At 39.9% G+C, this 24,007-nt stretch overlaps 1 protein-coding gene across 1 annotated transcript; it reads right to left on the bottom strand.

The window, feature by feature from the left end:
- Positions 1–9,132: 9,132 nt before the first annotated feature.
- eif2d (eukaryotic translation initiation factor 2D) lies at positions 9,133–23,503 on the bottom strand. Its single transcript, XM_088408785.1, has 15 exons — positions 23,095–23,503; positions 22,579–22,769; positions 22,405–22,488; positions 22,194–22,284; positions 22,013–22,120; positions 20,306–20,568; positions 19,441–19,558; positions 19,309–19,354; positions 19,113–19,219; positions 18,894–19,031; positions 17,906–17,995; positions 16,458–16,553; positions 10,327–10,447; positions 9,567–9,741; positions 9,133–9,485 (listed from the first exon to the last, which is right to left on the bottom strand). Exons 1-15 carry the CDS (start codon positions 23,148–23,150, stop codon positions 9,418–9,420), a joined length of 1,752 nt encoding a protein of 583 aa, XP_088264911.1. The 5' UTR covers positions 23,151–23,503; the 3' UTR covers positions 9,133–9,417.
- Positions 23,504–24,007: the final 504 nt, after the last annotated feature.

Below are 24,007 nucleotides of genomic sequence, written 5' to 3'. Positions count from 1 at the left end.
AGCCCAAGCGGAGGAGTCAGATGCAGTACTAAGACTGTTTCAATTCACAGTTTACAGAGTACACATTATTACCACATGGACTCATTTATCATAACAGTCTTATTCCAATCCCATTGTTTTGGCCACCTTTTCTGAAACATTGTGACTGTCAGTATGAATAATTAATTTGTATTCCTGTTACAGCATCCAAGAGGATCTGTTCTTCTTGCGTGCAGGATTTACCAAAAAGTATTTCTTGGAATATTACAAACAAATCGAAAGTATTCATTAAAGAGTGATCGGTCCCACTCAGCAACAGCAATTACTAGTATGAGAGCAATCGGTCTCACTGGTAATGAATATGAACGTGTTGAGCATCATACACGTTTGACTGTTACGGACAAATGCTGGCCGCTCAGCCTGGAGTTTTTCTCAGGTTTACCCAAGCACACACGATTAGGAGCAGCTTGCTATGTTGCTTTGACGTTCTGATACACTGCTCGGATCTGACCCTATTTCAGACAAGAATAATTGAACCGGTGTCAACACCCATAGAATAAAACATTTAAGAGCAAAACCATCCATCCATCTGTAAATGTAATATGAACACAACCATAAACTTGATGAAATACGGATGGTCTGCAACTTTGGGTATTTATGGTCAAATTAACTCGAGCGGCGCAAAGAAAAGGAAAAACAACTGCTTGAAGTATGTTACACTGAGGTTGCATTCATTGTTGCCAAAATGTTGGAGCGTATCATTCACAGTAACAGAGAAAATACCAGAATTTGACTCTAAAATGATGGGAGCGTCCTATACACAGATGCATCTTATATTTGGGGAATTATGGTAACATATAATTAAAAAAAGCACTGTATTTCTCCAAGAAGTTGACCTCGCTTATAAATCGACCTCCCATTTTTTTGACTTCAATTTGGGTGAATTTGACCAAAACGCGATTATACGTCTACCTCTGACTTTAGCGGTGGTACATAGATCATGGCTGTCCAAATAAAACACATGGTGTGTATTATTACAATGATGAATTTACGGTACCTTGAGTGGCATTTCGCCACAGTACAGTATATCAAATAACATACTGTTACAGTTATTGGGAGTTGGGTGGGAGTGAGACAATATTGCGAGGCGATGTACGCATGCACATACATGGAAGCGAATGCTGAAACTCATGTTGCAATCATAAAATGATTTGAAGTTTCAATGCTTTATTTTTTTATTTTTTGACAAAGCTGATAATTAATTTGTCGACGAGCCCTTTAAGTCACCATCATTATCTGATGCGCCAAACAGCTCTTCCAATTTAACTCACGGATGTTCTTATCTTCCTCCTCGTCATTCATTCACACATCCTCGTTACGTTTCCACTAGTTAGTCATCTTCGGGCCTGTCCAATTAGGTGCCGCTCGACCAAAGTGCATTTTTAGGATGTTCTGTGCAACGCTCTAAAATGGATGCGTGCTATATTGAATTTGAGGTATACATAATTAAGCCTTGTAAATGACATTACTTATTTCGCATTAGAATTGATGTTATTCAAACGCAGATATGTGGAAAAAAATGGTTTGTTTTAAGTAGAGCCCCTAATATGGGGGTTGAAAACGAGGGTACCACATGCATTTGGAGAAATAAGGTAGATAGTAAAGTTCAGCGTTGTTTAACGTGCACTAAAAACTGCAGCTGAAACAACCACCTCAACTCAATGCAGCTGCAGATCTAGAGAACCTTGGACGATTTACCAAATTTGATGTCTTGAGGAAATACAGCTGCTGTTGAGATTTCTTGACCAGCTGTTGAATGTTTGGTGTTGGCTTGTATGACGTGTGCACGGGTCTTTGACTTTGGTCAGCTTTTTCACTTCAAGGTTATTGTCCTCGATCATAACACTTGGCTTGACCTTCATCATGGGTCACTTCAGAATGATCGTGTGCCCTTCACTGTTGAGCGTCAACATTGTGCCGAAGGTGGGTCTAAGGATGCATTCTTGTGACGTGTCTGTGTTTTCGATGACACTGCGTGAAGTCCGGGTACCAGTCGCAGACTGCAGCCTGCCGCCTGCCGTTGAGGAAGTCCAAGAGGCCATCACAGATGGTGGGGTTCAACTTTAGTTCATGGGTGAGTCTGTAATGGAAAATTGTATTCAAGCCTGAACTCCTGTGATGGTTTTTGCAATGGAGGCTCCAAGCACTAAAGCAAATGTGGGAGGAGATCATGTCAGGCTCACCTTTGCAATATCAAAACAGCATTTTTTAGTGCAATCCTTCAACGTTATTGGATGAAACATCATCATTATTACTGACACACGGTATGTTTTTGGTTAGTTGAAATTTGAGCGAAAAAATAAAAACTCCGTTTGCATACATGTCGGTCATCAGTCATTGGTCATCTTATAAACACCTGATGTGAGTCATTTCCAACATCTGGATGTGATCTATACAACCAGAGAGAGTGCAGTTGAGGTAAATAATGTGAAGATTGAGTAAGATTTTCTTCCCGAGCATATAAAAACACTCAGACCTTTGTAACGATCATTTTAGTGTAAAATTGGCCCTTTTAAAAAGATACACATGTGTGTTCTATAGCCACCTTTATCTCAAACCTTCAATCCTGTAAAATGTTGACATTTGGAAATATTGTTTGACTAAACACATGAAAAGAAAGTTTAAAAAAAAGTATCAGAACTGCTAAATTGGACACATTTGCAGGGTGGGCGGTGGAATTTTTATTAGTTAAAGTTTCACAGATACAAAATGTCCGAGTGGTGAAAATGTGCGTTTGGGATCATATGGCCGGACAATCAACGTTGTAGTGTACAATTCGTTTGGAACTGTTGCTAAATAGTCGTTTCCCGAGGAAATCCTTTTGATAGAAGGAATGGGTGTTACTCTGTGTGCGCTCTTGACATGTCTTTTGCTTTGTTGGCAACTCCACTTCATTTCAGTTTCAGTAAAACACTTGTTTTGGGCTTCTTCATTTACTCCGCCTCTGACTTCCATTACTGAACGCCACAACATTAGCGTTTATGTTGTTGTTTCACCATGGCGGACAGCATTATAATGACGTCATGGGGGAAGGGGGCAAAGGTAACATTACATCATTTATAATAGATTTAAGTGTGGAAAGCTTAAAACACCATGATATTGGCTCGTCAATTTCAATATGTGCTTTAAAGTCGACAGTGTGTAAGCTTTAATGACACCCAGTGGCAAAAAAAAAAAAAAAATCATCCAGCTACCCATTTCCTACTGCTTTATCTAAGGTCAGGTCGCAGAGGCAGCAATGTGACCAAGGAAGCCAAGACTTCTCTCTCCACGACCACTTTGTCGAGCTCCTCCAGGAGGAACCCCAGGCATTTCCAAGCCAGCCGAGAAAAGTTGTCTCTCCAACGTGTCCTGGGTTGTCCCCAGGGCCTCCTCCCAGTGGGACATGTCTCACCAGGGAGGTGTCCGGGAAGCATCCTAAACCGATGCCGGAACCACCTCAAATGGTTCATCTCAACGTTCAGGAGCAGCGAATCGACACTGAGCCCCTCCCGGATGACGAAGCGTCTCATCTTATCTCAAAGAGAGAGTTTGGGCACCAACTCTATTAGTCCGCATGTAGCTGGGCTCTCGTTCTTTCAGTCAGTTTCAGATCGACCGGTAAATAGAGAGCTTTGCCTTTGAGCTCAAACCTTTCTGTACCACGAGAGAATGGTAGAGGGTCCGCAACACAGCAGACACTACGCCGATCCGCCTGTTGAACTCAGTTCCATCCTACCCTCACTCGTGAACAAGACCCTAAGATACTTAAAGTCCTCCACTTGAGACAGGACCTCATCCCTGACTTAGAGAGGGTACTCCACCTTTTCTGACTGAGGACCATGGTCTCAGACTTGGATGTGCTGATCTTCATCCCAGCTGCTTCACACTCGGCCGAGAACCGGTCCAGTGCGAGTTGGGGATCACGGCTTGAAGAAGCCAAAAGAACCATATCCTGTGCAAATAGCAGATGCAATGCTGAGACCCCCAAAGCCGATCCTCAATGCCTCAGCTGCGCCTAAAAAGTCTGTCCATAAAGGTAATGAACAGGATGGTTGAGTGCATCACCTCTGGGAGGAGTCAAAGGGATTGGGTGCAAAGACAGTTGGGCTGTGACCTTGGTGCACCGATATATGTAAAATGATGTTATTATGAGGCATACTAATGTAGGTAAGAAAAAAAATGTCACTGAAGGCCCAGTGTTGAAATGGCACTGCTAAATAGGAAGTGTACCACGACATCTGGACCAAATATGCATTGGAGTTCCCAGAATACATACATATATATATATATATATATATATATATATATATATATATATATATATATATATACCCTGAATGACAGACATTGACCTCAACTGCTCAAATGCTTATTCCTCGCAGACGAAGACATCCAAGACGCGTTGTTTCATTGCCTCATTTTGCATGGCTTTATTGTCACATTCTCACTATTAAAAGACTGTCACAATGCGGACCCTGGATGGCTGCAAGCACAGCAAACGAGGCTGAGCGGCAAGGCTGACATGAGCCTGAGTAGTGCACTGAAGATCCTTTTTGGCGCTCCCCTCTGGCAGTGATTCCACATGCCTCCTGACAAGTTTTACAAAAAATAAAACTTCATTAAAAAAGGTTGATTGAAATGTGCAATATTCAATTATACATGTGCATATTAGATTGGACACTTGAGGGTAGTGTTGGGAATATGAAGCCCAAAGATGCCTCAGAAACCAGATGCTTCACCCACTGAGCCCTCCAGGTGGCAACATCTGTTCATCATAGGGGTGAAAGCGCATTTCTTTAACCCAATACTACCACCTTACGGTGTCAAAAAAGTCAACCAGTTCTTGAAACAAATCTGAAACCTCATTCCGCTATTGCCACTTGTTTGTCAAAGTCAATTTTATTGCACTTTAACATTACAGTACATCTAACAACAAAATGTAAAGTGCATTTATATTGGTCATGCTGATAATAATAATAAATCTTCATCATCAGACTCCTCAAGACGTTTGATGCAGTTTAGAGCAATTAACATGCTTTAGACCAAATTTGAAATCAAACACATCATGCAACGATGATTCAAAACATTAGTGAAAATGCACATCCAATGAAAGGTTGGCCTAAAAACAGCACAAATCATTTGACCTGTATTGTATTGCACTGCATTGCATGGTGGGTCCGCCATTTTGTTCATGCTGAAAACTACACTTCTAGCCCTTCTTAACCCGTCCTTCTTCTTCATTCGTAAAAGGGGCGTCGGTGGGCGACAGACTGACGGACAGTCCACCTCTGTACATTATACAGTGTAATGAATCCCCTGTTGCTTCTGATACCCTGGAGTCTCTGGCGCCCTTATCGACCGCCTAGTTGGCCTGCAGGCCATACCGGCCCCGCTCAGAGGTGCTATTTGCGTTTTTTCTCTGCTGCGTGTATGCTTTTTGTCCTTTCGCCCATCCACATGCCCTCGCTTCATAGCAAGACAACCCAGGGACCACCAAAACCTGCCGGGCAAAGCGATCTTGTGCTACATCCTTGCAGGACTCGTGATTGATATTGGAGCACTTCAAGGAGTTCTTGTATCATTTGCGTTGACTTGCCTTCCAATGTTTGCCTTCTTTTTTTTTTTTTTGTCCCCAAGTCACTGTAAGCCTGTCTCTGCGAGTTATCATGAGACCGCACGTTCACACTCATGAGGCACTCATGGGGCAGACCCATCATTTCAGAAGTAACCAGGACTAATTATGAACCTGCCAACTTTTACGAGCAAACGGTCACCCTCTTGCGTTCGGATGCTGCTCTGTCATAGTGGCCAAAGAAGGAAGCAATTGTGTTATCGAGTTACGTGTTGCCTGTCTGAGCATGCGTGCTCATAGATGTTCGAAAATACTTTGCATTACACTTGTTGTTCATTTGCAATGGCGGGGTTTGGGACAATTTACAAAGGGAGATGACAACCAGCCATATTCTATTTTGAGCACCAATTCTAGGATCAATTTTAAATATGTTTAGACTTTTGACATCAAATCAAGAGTGTATCCGGTATAGAGAGTTTTATGTTTGGTAAGGAAAGAGCATTCTAACATGGTTCAGTGCTTCAAAACCTGAGTTTGTATGATTGAGGCCCTTTAAGGTAGAAGGCGTCTTACCTCCAGGTTAGAAATACAGCAAGCAAAGTAACTTATATTTCATGAGAAATTACATTGTGACTAATTAAATAGCTAAGGTTATATACAGGCTAATTGTAAAGTAACTCCCACTTCTAAAAAACTTGCAATTTAATTTTAAGTTGCAATCTTTCTTCAGTTTTTTGTGCACTTTCCATCATATATGGCAAATTAATCTATGCCCTCGTTTTCTTGTCCGAGCCATCGGAACATGTCCAGCTAAGCAGCATATTACTAAGTTTGGAGATTCACTGTTCAAATGAGAGGACAATTCTATAGCCTTTCAAATTTCAAACAACAGTATCAATCTGAAACGGAAAAAAGTAACTTAATTTGCCAAGACATCAGGGGACATTAAAAAAAAAAAAAAAGAGAAAACTATTACAATATAGGATGGCAGACTCACATGAGGAGTTGGCGGTTTGCTGCCGACTCCCGCCGTGTGTTGGACAGAGGAACATTGCAAACAATGCAATTGGCTGGCAACCAGTTCAAGATGTACTTTGCCCACTACCCAAAGACAGCTGGCGTAGGCTTCAGCATGCCCACAACCCTTGTGGGAAGGAGCTGTCAAAGTTTAAAGGATCTGCTAAAAAGTCCTATTCTCAAAGGTAAAGTTTGGTGACGAATGCAATCTCCTTCCAGAAGGTGTCAACCATAGTTTCATGACCAACTAGGTTTTAACAACGCATTGAGAGCATTTCCGCATCTCTGTGACGGGTGAAACTTTGTAGGTGTAGATTCTCGCTCCATCGCTGGGGCTTCCAAGTGTCACAGGAACAAAACAAGAGGGTTGCATGATTATAAAGTGGTACAGTTACACCATATGACAAGCAAAATTTTGTTTGGAATTGTAAAAGAAAGATTGTGAGAAAAAAGTGGCCAGCAAACATGTGCGTTGTCGAGCTCTACTTTTTTTTTTTTTTTACATTTTAACAGTTTGACGCGATCAGGATGTTAGAACTCATCAATGACCAGAAGGTCATTGGAATTGGTCTACATGGAATGTTAACATGGTCAACAATGTCTAGCCACATTTTCCGGGCATGAAAATTGTAGTTTGTCATATATGCACAATAGAAACAACAGCAGTATTAAACAAGTTAAATAAAAAAGCAATAAAAAAAATTCACCTCTCAAAAACCCGAGCATACCAGAAAAAAGGAGCACGCAAGAAAAATGGGCATGCAAAAAAAAAAGGAGCACGCAGGGATAAAAGATCATTGAAGAAAAAAAAAAAGACCACATGAAAAAAAATTGGCACGTAAGAAAAGAGGAGCACACTAACTTTTCCCTACCGCAAGCGGTTGGTGTGGGTGGGCGTAGAAGGGGTATGAAGTCACTTGATTGGATGTACACAAAGTTGTCTTAAACCAGGATGTTAATCCTGTGACAGGTCTTTTCCCCTCTTCGTAAAGGTGTTTTAGAGGTCTCAGGTACATGTACAGTCGGCCATCCATCCATTCATCACTTTCTATAGGCGCTTATTGTAACTAGGGTCGCTGGCGCCAATCCCAACGTACAAAATAACAGCAGTGTGTTTAAAAAGGTTAAAATTCCTCAAATAAATTGGGGACACTGCATGCTCTATTTCAAAGCAAGACAATTGCAACTATTAAATTTCATAATATTTGACAGAAAACCAAGAAATGTAATATTAGAAAAAAAATAGCAGCATTGACATGTCTTTGGAAAATCGGAAATTCAACTTTGCTGAGTACCCCAAGATAACATTTTGTTGCATAACCTTTGTTTCTGACAACCACTTTGCAATCTTAGTTTGATCAGTCCACAAAATACACCATTTCTTTTCAGTGCAGTCAAGGTGTTCTTTCGTCAATTGTAAAAGCTTCAGCACATTTTTTTTTTTTGACACAATGGGACTTTTTATTTCAGTCAACGCCCTCCGGAATTTATTTCTCCAGTTTTATTTCAACACAGACCTTTCAATTAATCAGTTTCATTCAATCAAAAATATGCACGGCGGGCCAGTTGGATTTCTACACCTTTACTATACCCTGCAGAAACTTACTTGCTAGTAGAGGTTGGAATTTGAACAAAAACAGCGATTGACCATGCAACCTATGTGGGACTGCTATTACACTACAGTGGACCCCCGTGTTACAACGTCCCTGATTTACGTTATTTTCATGTTGCGACCTGAAATACTGAGATTTTTCATCCCCTCTTAATGACATTTTCCCGGATTTACCCCAAAAACAACTCATGACCCAGGGGCTTGGCTGTAGTTGTGTTGTTTCGTCTTGGTAATTACACTTATATTCAGTTGCCAGCCCTGCAACGCATCACTACAATTCTGCTGTTGGTCGGCACCGCCTCACGGAGATGGTGGTCTGCTATTGGTCGGCCTCACTTGTTCCAAAATGTGAGTGGTTACTAAACAGTATTTATAGTGCATTTTACGGATTAATTCAAAGTTGAAAGGGTGAGCCATGGGTCCCAAGATTGCTAGTGACGTTAAAGAGAGAAGAAGATGATTTATATGGAAACGATGCTGGAGATAACTCTTATTAGGGAATATGGGCATAACAAGTGCCACTCAAAAGGTAAATGCTTTCTATATTTTTTATATATGATATTTTCAGATTGTATACATGTATATTACATATATATGTAGCGCTTACCATACCATTTTAGTCCCAATTTTTAAGTACAATTTTGATGTTTTTACCTGGGGGTTCTAAACCCATTTTCTTTTTCACATAGGTTTGGATTGCCCGTCATACAGCCAATTCGCCTTACGACCCCAACCGCGGAACGGATTGATGTCGTAACACGGGGGCCCACCGTATTTTGAACGTGACTGTAAATCTCTAGTTGGTGTCTAGCTGCAGAGGTTGGATGAAAGTCACTTTCTCATTCTGCTTTACGCTCATCACCTCTACTTGGCACCATCTCACCGAGGACATGACATTACACAGAACACATTCCACGTTGACAAAATATTTATTTTACACATTGATGATCCGACTTTTCCAAGACACTGACATCATGGCCAGTGTCTGAAAGGTGTCAACATGTAAGTGGGTACTGACATTGAAAGCCATGTGGGATTGATTACTTGCAAGCTTACTGCCTGATTTAAGATGACAGCACTAGCATTTGAGGATGTTACAGGCACCATAAGACAATGTAAAGTATTCTCAATACAGCGTTAAAGGCCCGCAGGAATGTTTACATACAGTAGAGCAGCTGCGTAAAGCATTAAAACACTACTTCTTTCCACCTTTCGGAGCTTTGTCCAACCCTTGGATGTACTTGCGAGGAATTCCGTAGTGATCTGAAATGACAGATGAGGGAGAATGTTTCCTCACAAAATCAGATCAGCTTTACAAGTTATAAACAGGAGAATGCCTCAAACCTAGCAGCAAATGACCAATTTGTTGAATCTGGTTGCCTTGTATCTGGACGAGAACTTTATCTTTAGCCCCGGGCACGGCTTGCAGGACCGAACTCGCTTGAACTCTGTGTTGCAATGCGGCGGCGACAGCAGAGGGATCCAAACCATATACCTCCAGGTTTTTTATTAACGTCACCTAAACGCATTAGCACATGGAAACCATCGGAGGTAGAACAAATAAATCAACCAGGTAACCAAGAAACCATATGAAAGAAAACACCATTGCTGAGAGCAGGCAAAATATGCACTGAGAAGTGGCGTCAATGCACAGTTGTCCAGCCCAATTTCCAGGGGAACAAATCGGAACAGGCAATTTACAGATCATCGTTCATTACTTTGCATATTTAATTTTTGACCCTTTTGGATGTGTGTTTGCATTTGTGTTTCATCTGTCCATCTGGCCGTGTTGCACCTCGCTGGATATTCTTGTGCATGGAAATGCTTCGCCCTTGATAATTCGGTCGAAAAAAAAAGTAGAGCGCACGGGGCATAAAATGGCCGTATCCAAATTTACTAGGTTAGTGTGCTTGTGAATTTGGCAGACCACATTCAAGTCATCGAATCAACCATCATCCTAAAATAATCAAACAGTCACTGTCACTATCAAGGGGGACATGAGTGCAAGGAGAGCAAATCCGTGTGAATTTGAGCACATAAGGTGAGAGCATAATTTAAGAGCGCTGTACCGTTGCCGAGTTACAAATTTGCGGGCGATAGTCACCTTCTTATTGGATCCCCGAGACGCCACTGAGACATCAATAGGCTCCATATGCCCCTTCTTTATTTGGGGCGTTTGTCCGGGAAACACGATTCGATAGCACTCCTGCATTCTCCCCAATGTCCTGTAAGAATGAGAGCTCAATGTTTCAGCGCTTCCGTTATAATCACATCAATACAGTTATTGTTACACTAATACTTATTTGACAGAGTCAACCAAAATTGAGAAGCACTGTTGAACACTGGTGACCATGATAACACAGCAATGCTGCTGGGAAGAAGTAGCTGAAATGCGTGTCGTGTTAATGCGGTGGAGAATGCCACTGTTGGCGTTAGTATTTGCCATCGTGATTCCCACAATAGCGGCGGCAAGCTGCCATCGATAAGGTTCAAGGGTCAAAGGGTTGTTCCAAGTTGCCCGCTGGGTGCTCATTTTACCTCTGGAAACTGCTGCGTCCCCGGTACTCGCGATACTAAAAAGCTACGGGTCCCGACAGCAATGTTTGGAGTCCCAAAAACTGCACGATAAAAAGTAAATCTAAGGTTCGAACTGTATTTACAAGACATGAGCAAAAACCGACAACGGGTTTTGTCACACATAATAGAATGAACTTGGAAGCAGCCTCCGTCGTCGGCGATATTGAGGCCCGGCAGATCTATCATTTCACTCATCTTTCAAGGCCGACAGAATATTGTGTGCCAAGTCTATGCAAATATGGGGTGGTATCATTGATTTCCATTCCTTACTTTGAATTGCACGTGGGTAATATCTGTGTTGTACGTGTGAAATTACTGCCATCCAACGGTATGAGGTAAGCATTAGGGTGTCAGCTACCTCTATTAGAAAACAAATGGTATTATTACTTTAAAAGACAAAAATTCTTGTCCGGCACTGAATGAGTTAACTGTCTGTTTCTTTGTTTGTTTAGCTTCGACGTGTGTTTTGTTTCCGAAGCATGTCGTTTTTGCTTCTCATTTTCTGGTTCGTTGTTACCTGATTGTAAAATACTTGACTTGTCACTGGTACAAAAAAATTGCAGAGTTGATGTTGTTTCGGTCCTAATGACAGCTTTTTAGGAGGCTTTTTTTCCATAAAGAACCTGCATGAAATTTCGCAACGACGAGATCTCGGGTAAACACGAGATGTGACCTTGAGATTCAAACAAACGTGGCGGACAAAGCTGTAAAAAATGTTCAAGTGGTCAAGTTTTGCCGAATGAAAGAGTAAATAGATAATGATAACGATTTGGATGTAAAAAAAAATAGGAGTGGAAAACTTTGTCCCACGATTTCCATTCCAATCTTGGAGACTTCGATTCAACTCAGAATCGAATCAAAGATTATTTCTGTTTCTATCTATAGATGTGGAAATACGTAATCATCATGCAACTTCAGTCTGCTTTGCAAGACCCAATAACAAAGGATAACTGTCTTTTTTCTTTACATTTGCTAAGTGTTGATGCCTTTTTCCCCATAAAATAATATGTGGACAATAGCTACTCTGTGAAGCTCGCTATACATTGTATAGCTTTTTCTAGTATAAAATAGGATGAAACAAACATTTAAAAAGGTAGAACAAGATACATTGCCATTTCAAAGGAAATTGCTATACCAAAATATGTGGAAAACTATTTCTCAGTACATTTACAATGTGATATGAAAAACTTTTTCAAGTGAGCAGCTAAATTTAGAGTGCAAAGAATGAAACGTGCGGCAGTTTGTTTAGTTTTGAGCGTATCGGGAGCATTATCAGTCACATTTGTAACATGTTATTTAATACAGTATCGAGAACACTTTCATTCATTTACATGTATGCAATATGTGTGCATGAATTAGTTTGGAGTTTGCAAAAGTAGTTTTCTATTTTATTTTGTTTTGTTCTATTTTATTTTGTGGACATGCTGAAGTTTTGTGTTGTGTTCATTACGGACCATTTGCTTTTTGTTCTGTACTGTACTTATATTTGTTCCTAGTTAGCTAATTTAAATCAACGTTTTTTTTTTTTTCTTTTAATACCAAATGATTTTTCCAGTCAAATGTAGTTGGTGGAAACAAGGGATTTTTTTTACATTTTGAATGAAAATGTTCAAATCCTGTCAAGGTCGAAGTTGGATGTCGTATGTTATTTCTTTGAAAGCAGTATTCTTTAAGTCTTCAAGTGTTTTAGTCACCACATATGATTGGAACAGTTTGACGTTGGAAAGATTTGGCTCCGTTGTGAAACCCAGTTACAAATAACACAAAAATGTAAGTGATGCAACTACACTGTAAGGTTACATGTTCTTTGACATTTATCTTGTTGTGTAAAAGGTCCATAGTAGGTCTTAAGACCTGAAATCATGATGAGTCAGTAAAGTTCATCCCATTTCTCAAATCTTGGGTCTATACTTTTTAATGTGTTGCACATTCAGAACAACCCACAGGGAGTCCCATACTGAAATTAAAAGGTCCAAAGTTCAAGTCAGCAGGGTAGCATATCATGTTTTAAGTTGTTTTTTTGGTCAGATGCCATACGTATTTCCAGTTCAGTCGGTCAACTTTTCTCCTTTTTCATAAAAAGTGAAGATAACAAATCATGGCCGAGTGCCGCAAACGCAAATGCAAATGTTATTCTTCGATTCCATGTACATCTGGATTTCTGATTTAGTATCACCTGCATATGCATCATTTATTGGCGGTTCTAGAAAGTTTTAATCTTTTTTTTTTTCTCTTCGAACACAACTCACCTCTAAAGAGGATGGATTAATAGGATTTTAGTATGATTACCTAAAGATGTTACTATTATATATAATAAAACAATTTGAGTGCTTATCTATACAGCAACTGCCTTGATGCACCACTACAGGATTTTTGTTTTTATTGTTCAACTACAATGCTCTTGGGTCATTTCAAAAAAATCATGGCCGAGTGCTGAAAAAAATCTGAGACAAATGCAAAAAAAAGTTTCCATTCAAGGAGTTTGTCAGTTTTCTATCTGTTGATCATCAAGTTTGTTTAGCAGCAGCAATTTGATAGAAGAGTTCTGTTTTGCATCAGGGCAAATCTCCCATTCAAGGGCGCATAGGGGTGGTGGGATGGGAAGTCTTTTTTTTTTTTTTTTCAACTGGAAAAGTAAATATTGTACACACGTTTCCTGTCATTGAAAACTGCTCACAGGTGTCTTGAGAACGCATGCCTTTGTCAAAACACCAAGAGGATCAAAAATTAGACTTGGCAATGCTCCACTGTCAATGAAAACAAATCAAAACAAAAACAAACAAAACAAAGCAAGACACTCTAAATCTGAAACCGAAAGAAGAAAAAAATATTTTAAAAAATACATACAAAATTTGAGCTTCTAAGTGCAAATGTTTTTGGAGATCAGCCCATCAAAAACTTAGGTTCTACGCTCACTTTTGAGGATCCAGGAACACAACACTAAAATTGGAACTATATATGGAGACCTTCATTTTTTTTAATTTATTGTCACTGTACAGCAGGAACCCTCAACACGTTGCGATACGATTCATTTTTGCAACCTCGTGATTCACGTTTTTTTTTTTTTAAAGAAAAAAGAAAAAAAAGCTATATTACAAAGTTGTTCTGTCAACGTTTCCTGCAAGCCAAACAGACAAGTTGAATGTAAACACACTTGCCACAGGCGGAGCCTGCTGCTGGTGGTACAGTCAACATCTTGGACAAGACTGGCGAGACAATCAGCTCTCGGGCTCTTCTACAAGGCGTGTGATTGATTCCCAGCGTTGTAATCAACTCCTGCCCTCATGGAATGGCCAAGAGCTGATTGTCTCGCCAGTCTTGTCCAAGATGTTGACTGCGCCTCCAGCAGCAGTCTCCGAGTGAACCCCACACCCGGGGGTTAGAACGTGGGGCAGGAGGAGTATGATGAGGATGAAAGAGAGCGGTGGAAAGGTATTCTCTCAGTGCGACTCATACTCTTTGGCTGCCTTAACCAATCACGTTCTGACGTTCACGTTTTGGTTTATTTTTCTCCTGATGAGACGCACACTCTTTGGCTCCCTCAGCCAATAGCTACTTTGACGCTACTTTGACGGGGCTTTATATCGGATATCATTTGAGGTAGGACGCAAGCAGTCTATCGCGCTAAAGTGTGGGGCAAGAAGGCAAACCAATCGAACTTCTCCCCCGGTCCAAACAAATGAAGTTGGCTGCCTGTGAGGTTTTTGGCTTTCGAATACGACCCGGCGCTAATGCGAGACTCACAGACAGAACAAGGCTATCAAGGGGGAAATAGACTCTCAGTGACATGAAATGATAGAATTCACGTTGTAACTGAACATTCAAAATAAATGTTACAATTGTGACTGATAATTCTTCCACTATGCTCAGAGATGAAAAAAATTGACTCACGTTTCAAGCTTTGCACACACAATTTAGTTGCTCACTTGAAAAAGTTTATTTTCATCTCTTGTTTGTCGTCAATGTACCGATATTTATATTTTTCATTTGGGGAATGGTTTTTCACAGAAAATGTTGGTACTCCAATTTCTTTGGAAATGACAATGTATCCTGTACTCCCTTTAAAAAAAAAAAAAAAAAGTTTCATCTTTTTTTTAATATTATAACAGCATATAATTTATACCTAGCTTCAGAGTAGCGGTTGTCCACATGTTTTTTTTGGGGGGAAAAGGTATGTTCTTTACAAATCACAACATAGTAAATTGAACTTTTTTGACTCTGTCTTGCAAAGCCGATTGAAGTTGTATGATAATTCTTGGCAAATCTATACATTGGAGCGGAAATCATTTTAAATCGGGGACCCCAAACTCAGGATCAAATTTTGTGAGACAGTCAACGATTCCTAACTTTAGTTTTTGGAAATCAAAATATGAATTATTGTCCATTTACTGAGCAAAACAAGACCACTTACTAACATTTTTTACAACTTAGTCCACCATTTTTGTTTTGATCCTGCAGGTCATGTTTTCTCGTTTTTACCCGAGATGTCATTGTCATGAGACGAATGCTTTAGGCCCGAAGCAACATCAACTCTGCAATTTTGTCAGTATCAGTGACAAGTACAGTAATACACAATCAGGCAAGAATAAGCCAAAATGAAATGTTTCAGAAGCTGAACAGGACTTTTCCACCAAAATGGAACGTTATATCAAATCTATGAAGAAAATGATGATGGAGGCCACATCTAAGTTAATTCTATTATTTTAAGAAATTTTACATTGACATTTGTTAATATCTGATGTTGATTTTTGCTCACATCTTGTAAATGCAATTTGAACCTTGGACTGACAGGCGTTTTTACTGCAAAATCTCTCCTCAACTCTGGAACCAAAACGATGCTAAAAGACGTGGACAAGGTCTTTTAGGTCTTACAAGGTCTTTTCACGGGCGGAATGGGTGTTGTGTAGAGGAGGTGCGAATTTCTTCAGGTGTCATCAGCTTTTCTCAAGTCATGTTTACCTGCTCAGTATGAGAGTGCAGGACAAGAAAGGAATGCTTAGTATGCATCAATGAAAGAAAATAACACTTTGGGAGTGTTCAGTGTGAGAAAGCAACATTGTGACATGATTAAAGGCGCATAAAAGTTGACTATTCATGATAGAGCCCCTTTGTGTTCGACTATTTTCTTATGCACTTGTTCATAAAGAAGTGAACTTTGCTCCATCTTTACATGTGCATGACGGCACACTTTAGATGAGTTCTTTTTATAACCAGTGATGGAAACCACCTGTTCCCCATTTAGTCTGGTCAAATGAGGGTCATTTCATGAGCATTCCTCAACTTTCTCAGTCTTTTTGCCACCGCTCCCATCTTTTTTTGAAACGTGTAATTCATGATTATTTGCAAAAAAACAATCAAGTTGATCAGTCTGAACATCACATTTCTTGTCTTTATAGTTTATTCATTTAAGTATAGGTCTACCCTAAGTTTCTAATCATTGTCTTCTGTTTATATTCACTTTTAAATACGTCTTAAACTCATTGAAATTTGGTTTGTATTTTGAGTCATTTGTGGTGGCGTGTAAAGGCAACAGTATAAAAAACTGAGTCATTGCTAAAATGCTTCTCGGCCACATTGTGCAGTCGCAAGAACAAGCGATGGCAAAGTTATTCATAAGCATGATGTCATGTTGAGGTAAAAGGAAATCTGGGATGTTACCTGCTGAAAAGGTCGTCCCACTTGAGAGTCTCGATGTCCTGGTACTCTGATTTCTCAAGCAAACAGTCACATAGCGTTGGGTTGATTTTCACGTAACTGGTTAAAAAAAACAAAACAAACACACAACATGATTGCCTCAACTCTACTTGTGTATCATTCAGCTGGATGGCCGGGCACATGTTGCCTTGTTAGGCTTTCATTGTCTAATCTATTTATCTCTCTTCCCGCTAATCATCAATTTATGTCATACATGAAACAACAGACAAGGCTTTAGGCCCAAAAAAAAAGAACAGAAATACCCATTCAGATTCCGAGTCACATTTTAGCATTTTATCTGATTATAGTGGCATCACATGCCCCTGGGTCGTGAATGCTGCTGCCCTTTCAACACAGCACTATATTGGACCTTGACGCAAGCAGTACACTTATGATGGTTCTATCCTTACAGTGTTTATTACTGACTGCGAGGAACAGAGTTTTCTTTTCTTCTTCTTGCATGCTGAGTAAGGCACATGAAGACAATCAGGCTTTTTTTTTTTTTTTTTTGCGGAAAATTTGCCCCTTTGCAACCAAGGACAACAAATGCCTGACAATCTTATGCCTTAGAAAATGATCTTCTTGAGTGAGGTGTGTTTAAAGTGAATTTGTCCCAATAATTGGGTCCAAAACCAGTTGGGCCAACAATCATGCATAATGAACCATTTCAATATTTACGATAGAAAAACCAAAAGGAATGTAGCAAATGAAAAAAATTCTCTGACCAACGAGGAAGTGGTAGGAATTCAGACAATGTTGTGCGTTTTACTGCCCAAATGTACAAAAAACATTGGCATGGTACGGACAATAAAACAAAGGATACCCTAATATCCTACCTGATGTTTATCCATCCATTTTCTGAAACACTAATCCACTAATGGGACTGCTGGTGCCCAGTTGTCTTTGAGCGGATATTGGCCTACCCCATGTTTTTTTTTTTCTGTATAAATGTGGGTTCCCAAGACGGCAGGAAGTATTTTTCAAAGCTAGTATTTCCTTGCCAATAGTGTCACCTACAACGTTCACGTGTCCTGTCCTCTTCACAAACACTGAGCAACCATCGGCACAATCCGAGAAAAGCCTGGTCGTTTTTGTGTCTGTGCGATAACGTATGACAATGCGATAGCTCTCTCGAGATTATCTGATTACCCCGCACACAGTACGACTACACCTCTTAACTCTTTTTTTTATCTTTGTGAATTGAGTCAGCCAAAGATGAAAAAATAAATAAAAATAAGATTTGGTAAATTATTGTATGTGTGTGTGTGTGTGTGTGTGTGTGTGTACCAGGCCCAAAAGAACAAGTAAACAAAGCATAAGTATTGAGTACGTATTGTGCAGTCAAATCTGTTTTGAAGCATTTATTCCTGAACCAACAAAACACTAAATTTTATTTACAGAAAGGTACTTACTTCTTATTGTCTTCATCCACTAAGTCATTCTTCTTCACATACTCGGTGACAATGCTTCTCACCTCAGCAGGCTGCAGTGCTACGCCTTTCCTGTGGGAGGGCCAGACAACTTCATATCTAAATAGATCAGACCCAACTGAAGTGACTGTAGAGGTGTCAATTACTCGACGTGCACTTTCGAGCGCACTACTGCGACTTCGTTCTGGCCTGTCACCAAGGGCTTCAAGGGCTTTGCTATAACCATAGCAGAATATCTGAAGAGGACTGAGAAGTGAGGCTGGAAGTGCTATTCAGCTCATCAACATTGTAATGGTTAAACATTTTAATAAATCAAACTTCTAACTTAGGAGTTACAGAAACAGTTCATGTTACCATTACCAGGGCACATCTAGTTCATATTAGGGAGGGGCTTAGCTTTAGTTAGGAACTCGTGGGAGTGTGTGTGTGTGTGTGTAAGGGGGGGGGGGGGGGGGGGGGGGGGGCATCCATATCTTGAAAACACTGCAAAATCACTCTTTAACAGTATCAGTAATTTCTGAGCACAGTGAAAAACCAAGTTGAGAGGATAACAGCAGCTCCAACCTGGTACATGCAAAGGCCCTATTATAAAGAGGGCAGTGCATGCAGGTAAAACCATCCAAGTTTCTATTTGGTGTCACATTTTGAAGGTTAGCAAAATAATCCTGGAGATCCGGGAAATGTCTTAAAGGATTCCCTCTAGGGTTGAAATGTTTGTCAGGCCACACACATTTTGTTTCATTTCCCATTATATTCTTGCAGCCTAAGGAATTATTCAGATGGGAAAATTACATCAATTTAAGAGTTTGCCGTGGAAACTTTAACCCCCCCTTGAGGAGTTTGTTGGAGGCGCAGCCTGAGCCAATTTCAAGGAAATTTGAAACTTCCTGAATCATAAGCCTTCTTAAATAGAAGGGACATGTTCCATTAAGGGTCACGTTCAGGAGTGAAAGCAGACATTGTCACACACCTCGTGTTTGCATCCTGAAAAAGAGGCTCCAGTCGAGCTGACACAGAGTATAATGCAATGATCTCAGGAGGATGATACAATGTTTCTCCCGATGGGACTGCTCCAGTATCGGTCTCCTTGGGAACAGAGAAGCGTAGTCTAGAAGTGACACACAAAGGGAACGGATTAAAGATGATGTTTCCACTTTTGAATGTAGGTGTCTGTAATTGGCAAGCTTACTCTGGGCTTTTCCAGTCCACCTCTACAATGCTCTCCACACCCTTTGTCAGTTCTTTGACGCGTACAATGCTGTGCTGCTGCTGCATCACATGCAGGAACCTGGAGAGCTGTTTGAAGAATGCTCATGTTCAAAGAATGTTTGCGAGAATCAAATCAACTCAGAATAAACACTGCAAGACAATATATTTGCGTATACCTTTTTATAGCTGGATTTTTTTAAATCTAGTTGTTTTCCACTTGGGCTGGGTAAAGAAAACAAAACACAGATTGTGTTGGGTGGTAAATGAATTCCTCTTGGGCTCTTTGTGACTAATGACTAGCTCTTTACCAGCAAGAGATCATGTGGTTCCGGAGAAAAGTGCTTGTCAGCAGAGGGAGCTCTGATTTCTTCACCTTACTTTTGAGAGCCAGGAGGAAACAATGCCAAAGTAAAGCATCCATGACCTCTGTGAAAACAAGTTATGACCAGGGACACATTATTTTTCCCATTCGCCAACACAGAAACTACAGTCATCCAGTTTCTGCAACAAAACACTATCATGTGCTCATGAAATACCTCAGCATTCCTCATGGCGTGCCCTGCAACCAATTAGTAAATTGCTGAATGTAAATTGAATCTTGCTCACTATCTTGTGAAACTGAGACGCATTAAAAAAATAAAAAAACAACGGTTATGAGAGAACAGTTTCGCAACCAAAGCGTATGGTCATTAATACAATACTAATAACTGGCACGGATGCTCAAGCCCAAGGATAGGTTACACAAGTGCATTGGTATTTTTACATTCACTTTACATGGCAGGGATATAGACGATATGATTGTTGTTAGTTGTGGGTTAGGAGTTTTACAACGATCATTAATCTTGGTATTGAAAAGAATCATTTTCTCCTCGGATTGGGCCAGTGACATCCAGTGAGGTGGTGGCTGGGGAGGCACTGACGTCGATCAGATTTACAAACATCACATGCTCCCTCCCAGGCAGCGCGTTCACATATTTCATTTGCAGCAATTAACTGTTTAAAATCTCATATCTGCATTTTTAGCTAGTAAATTGGGTTATACATACATTTGCAAGCGCTTACTGTGCTATGAGGTTTGCACAGTGCATGAAACGCTCAATCCAAATGTTCCTGGCCTGGCCCCTCCTTCAGATTTTAGAGCATCACAAAGTTTGATGGTTTGAATCATGTTACCTTGTGGCGACTTTTGATCTTCCTGGACGTCCTCCCCGTCCTCGTTGAATTTTTCCACTTCTCCTGACTCCTGCTCAGCCACAGAAGGGCAGCCTTGATCTTTGACTGGGTCGCTTTCTGGGTCTTGTACTGTCCTTTGCTCACCTTCCTCTTCCCCCTCCTTCTCACCTTCCTCTTGCTCGTCAGCCTCACATTTGTCATAATTCACATCAGGTGCTTCACTACTTGGTAAAGTGGGAGGACTGGACTTTTCCCCGAAAGCCCTGAATAACAAATTAAAGTGGACATGTTATGTAAAATAGACTTATTAATTGCTTGCAGACCAACACAGCAGTGCCCAGGATTAAGACCTTAATTTGTTAAATGGCAACGGGACTTTGTCTTATATCGTACTTTGCTGCCTTTGGTACTCAAAGCGTTTTCACTTACTAATGACATAACATCTGTAGCAATTGGGGGTTCTGTGTCTTGCTCAAGGATACTAGGAGATTGTCACAAAGGCTGTGTCGGGGAATCCACAGCCTCTCCGTTGGGAGACAGCCACTCTACCACTGAGCCATTCCAGATTTGTTCTGTGACATCACTCGTGACTCAAAAATTCATATCGCATTTCATCTTTTCAGAGTGATTGAATAAATGAAGGAATAAATGTTGGAGTTGCCAATAATCCGTGCCAGGCTTTTCTCAAAAACATTTCATTTGTGGTTTCATTTGGGAAAAAAAGGAAATATAATGAATTTATCTATAAATCCAATTTCAATTTGCAAAAACCTACACGTAATAACAATTAAATAGAATGTAAGCGTGAAATAGTTTTTGCATTATGCTTTACATTTTCCAAAAGGGTAAGGGAAATGGATTGAAGCGATCAATTGTGCAATAGTGAAAACAGATGGTAGAGTGGACCATTCTAGCCTGTGGCAACCTAAATCTAACCATGACATTACTTTTGCAGTTAACTGGGGCTGTCAGTATCAACTTTGGAAAAAAAAAAAAAGATTATCCTCTCAATTAATCAATCAAATTATTGACCCCAGTACACAACTTAATATCAGAATTGTATTGCTGATGTTTGGAAAAGGCTCCCCCTTCTTGAAATGAGGGCCTCAGATCAAGTAATTTTGATGTCCCACCGACTTCGTCAATCGATTCACTGTCAATTCAGGCACTCAAAACGGGCAGCATCAGGTGCCAGTCGCCAGGCTCTTTACATTCCTGATGTGTATAGTGAATGTTCACATCAAACATAGTGTATAAACAAGCAATTAAATTGTGAAAAAAAAAAAAGCGCCATAGACATAGCTGTTAGCTAAACGATCATTAGCACTAGTACAATGTTGGTACACTTTCATTTCAAAATCTTGGTAAATTTTCTCCTAAATCGAATTAAAAGATTGCATCAACCCAAACTGAAAATAACTACAAATGATCAGACTATTACTCCAGTTACAACACTTGATCACTATAACTAATATCATCAAAAAACTGTGCTTGCTCTCACATAGCATAGTAAAATATAGCATGGTCTCGATCCGTAACTATCACTGAACACAACTAGCAGGGAGATTGTTGATAATACTGTATATAACTGATACATTGTTGACATATAACTTTTCATGCCTGTTAACTCTACTCACTGAGAACAAACTATTTCAACAGCAATACAGCTATCATTTAAGCTGCAGCATGTGGACAGAAGCCACTCACCAGAGGTGATCCATGTATGTGTGCAAAACACACACTCCTCTTCCTTTCATGCCCAAATTTAGCATTTCTGCACTACAAACTGCAGCTTTGCCAACTGCAACGGGAGCTCTGAAATCATTACAAAGTTCTGTCAATTGTGTGTGCGCATGGGGGTAAAAACAAGACCTTCAAAAGAACATACTTATTATCAACAATTGTAACAGCACATGAGTCACCACGTTTTACGTCTGGGAGTCCGCTGGAATGCACGACTACACCAGGAAGCATGAGATCTGTGGACCAGAAGTTATTTAGTGCATCCAATTTCTTGACCATACAAATAAAATCGAAAGAACTATTCAGCTTCCCCCCTTCCCTCCAAAAAAACAAACAAATAATAAAAAAAAACTTACCAGCTCCTCCAATCAACTTGGGAAGAACAGGAGGCCATGTGCTGAATGTAGGCAGGGCAGCAGGGTATTGCCAAAGCAAATAGACTACCACAATACGAACGTGCATGATTGAATTAAAATTCTTCACATCGACAGTTTAATGGTTTTCAAGTGTCTTATTGAGCAAATAATCACCTGTGGGGTAAAGCCGATTCTCCAGTTCAAAGAAGAGCGGATTTTTATTACTAACATATAACGTCACAGCGTCTCCCTTGTGCGCATATATCTTCACAACATTGAATTCCTCTTTACTCGGGACCAACTCTGTTAATTCATCAGAAGATAGAGAAGGGAAGGCTGCTGAAATCTCCGCCTTGAGTTTCCTCCTAAAGATAAATGCAGTGGCATTTGTGTGAGACAAAGACTCCATAATTCACATCGTGACAGACGAGAATTAATACAATTCACCTCTCCACAAATGAACTCAAAATGAGCCGATGTTAGATTAGATTCAACTTCATTGTTATTATTGCACAAGTCAGTTTTGATAATGACACTCATTGGGGAAATGATCAAGATTGAGTATACTGCTTCACGAGCAGCTATTTTGTATAAACGGTGACTATTAACGGACTTTTCAATCTAGTTGTGTACTAAATGATAGCTTAGCTATAGCGATTTAGTAACAAGCAGTCTGTCGCTGTCACTCACCTGTCGGATCCCTTCATCACAATGTTGGATTTAATACGAAAAGGTTTTGCAAACATCTTACCAGAAAAAGAAATAACAAACGGGGGTAGTAAAAAATGCGAGTATATTACATTTTAGTTTAGAAATAGTAATTAGAAACTGATCGCAGCTTTGGATGCGTTGCGTTTAACTGTGCGTTGCCTATTTACTTCCGGCTTAAAACATGAGCTGGGCGGTTTCATTCCGCTGGTTTAATGATACGCGAAAGCCAAAAGTAGCAGCGGTTGAGTCCTCCACAATTGCTTCGTTCCAAGAGCTTTAAAACAACATGTGGCATGAGTCATGGTATGTGTGCGACTCATTTAAAGTGAGTTTGAAAGATGTTTTATCCTCCCTCGCTCCTATTACAGGATGCCTGTCACTGTGCAGTACTTCGTCTATGCGGAATCTAAATTGGCATCTGCGGTTTAAACTTCAAAGTGCAATTTTTGAACCGGTTGTGGCTTCCGCTTACTTAAATAAATGCTGTTTACTTGCGGGCCGTCTTTTTTCCTCTTTATTGCAATAATTCCAGTACGGAAGAAAAAATGTTTGAACTAAAATTATTGGATGAATGAACAATAAGAAAACAATAGTACAACAAATAAAATAATAATACAGAAGCGATGCATCTAAAAAAAAATACATGAAAATAAAAAGGTAGATAAATTAATAAATACACTAGGGGTGCAAGCATGTATATAAACATGTTTAAAAAAATCTCTTTTATTTTTCAGACTTTGTATTTTCCGAATATCTAATTGAGAAAGTGAATTGTCTAATGTCGTTATAAAACACATTAAAACATGGTTTTCTTCCAATAAATTTTGATTTATGGTATTTTGACAAAAACATTAATACATTTAATAAATACTTAGAATCATTTTTTTTCCTC

The sequence above is a fragment of the Hippichthys cyanospilos genome, chromosome 2 (genome assembly GCF_059441005.1).
Source record: "Hippichthys cyanospilos isolate Australia breed blue-spotted pipefish chromosome 2, RoL_Hcya_1.0, whole genome shotgun sequence".
Taxonomy (NCBI): Eukaryota; Metazoa; Chordata; class Actinopteri; order Syngnathiformes; family Syngnathidae; genus Hippichthys; species Hippichthys cyanospilos.
This window is presented reverse-complemented; position numbering and strand designations above follow the sequence as displayed.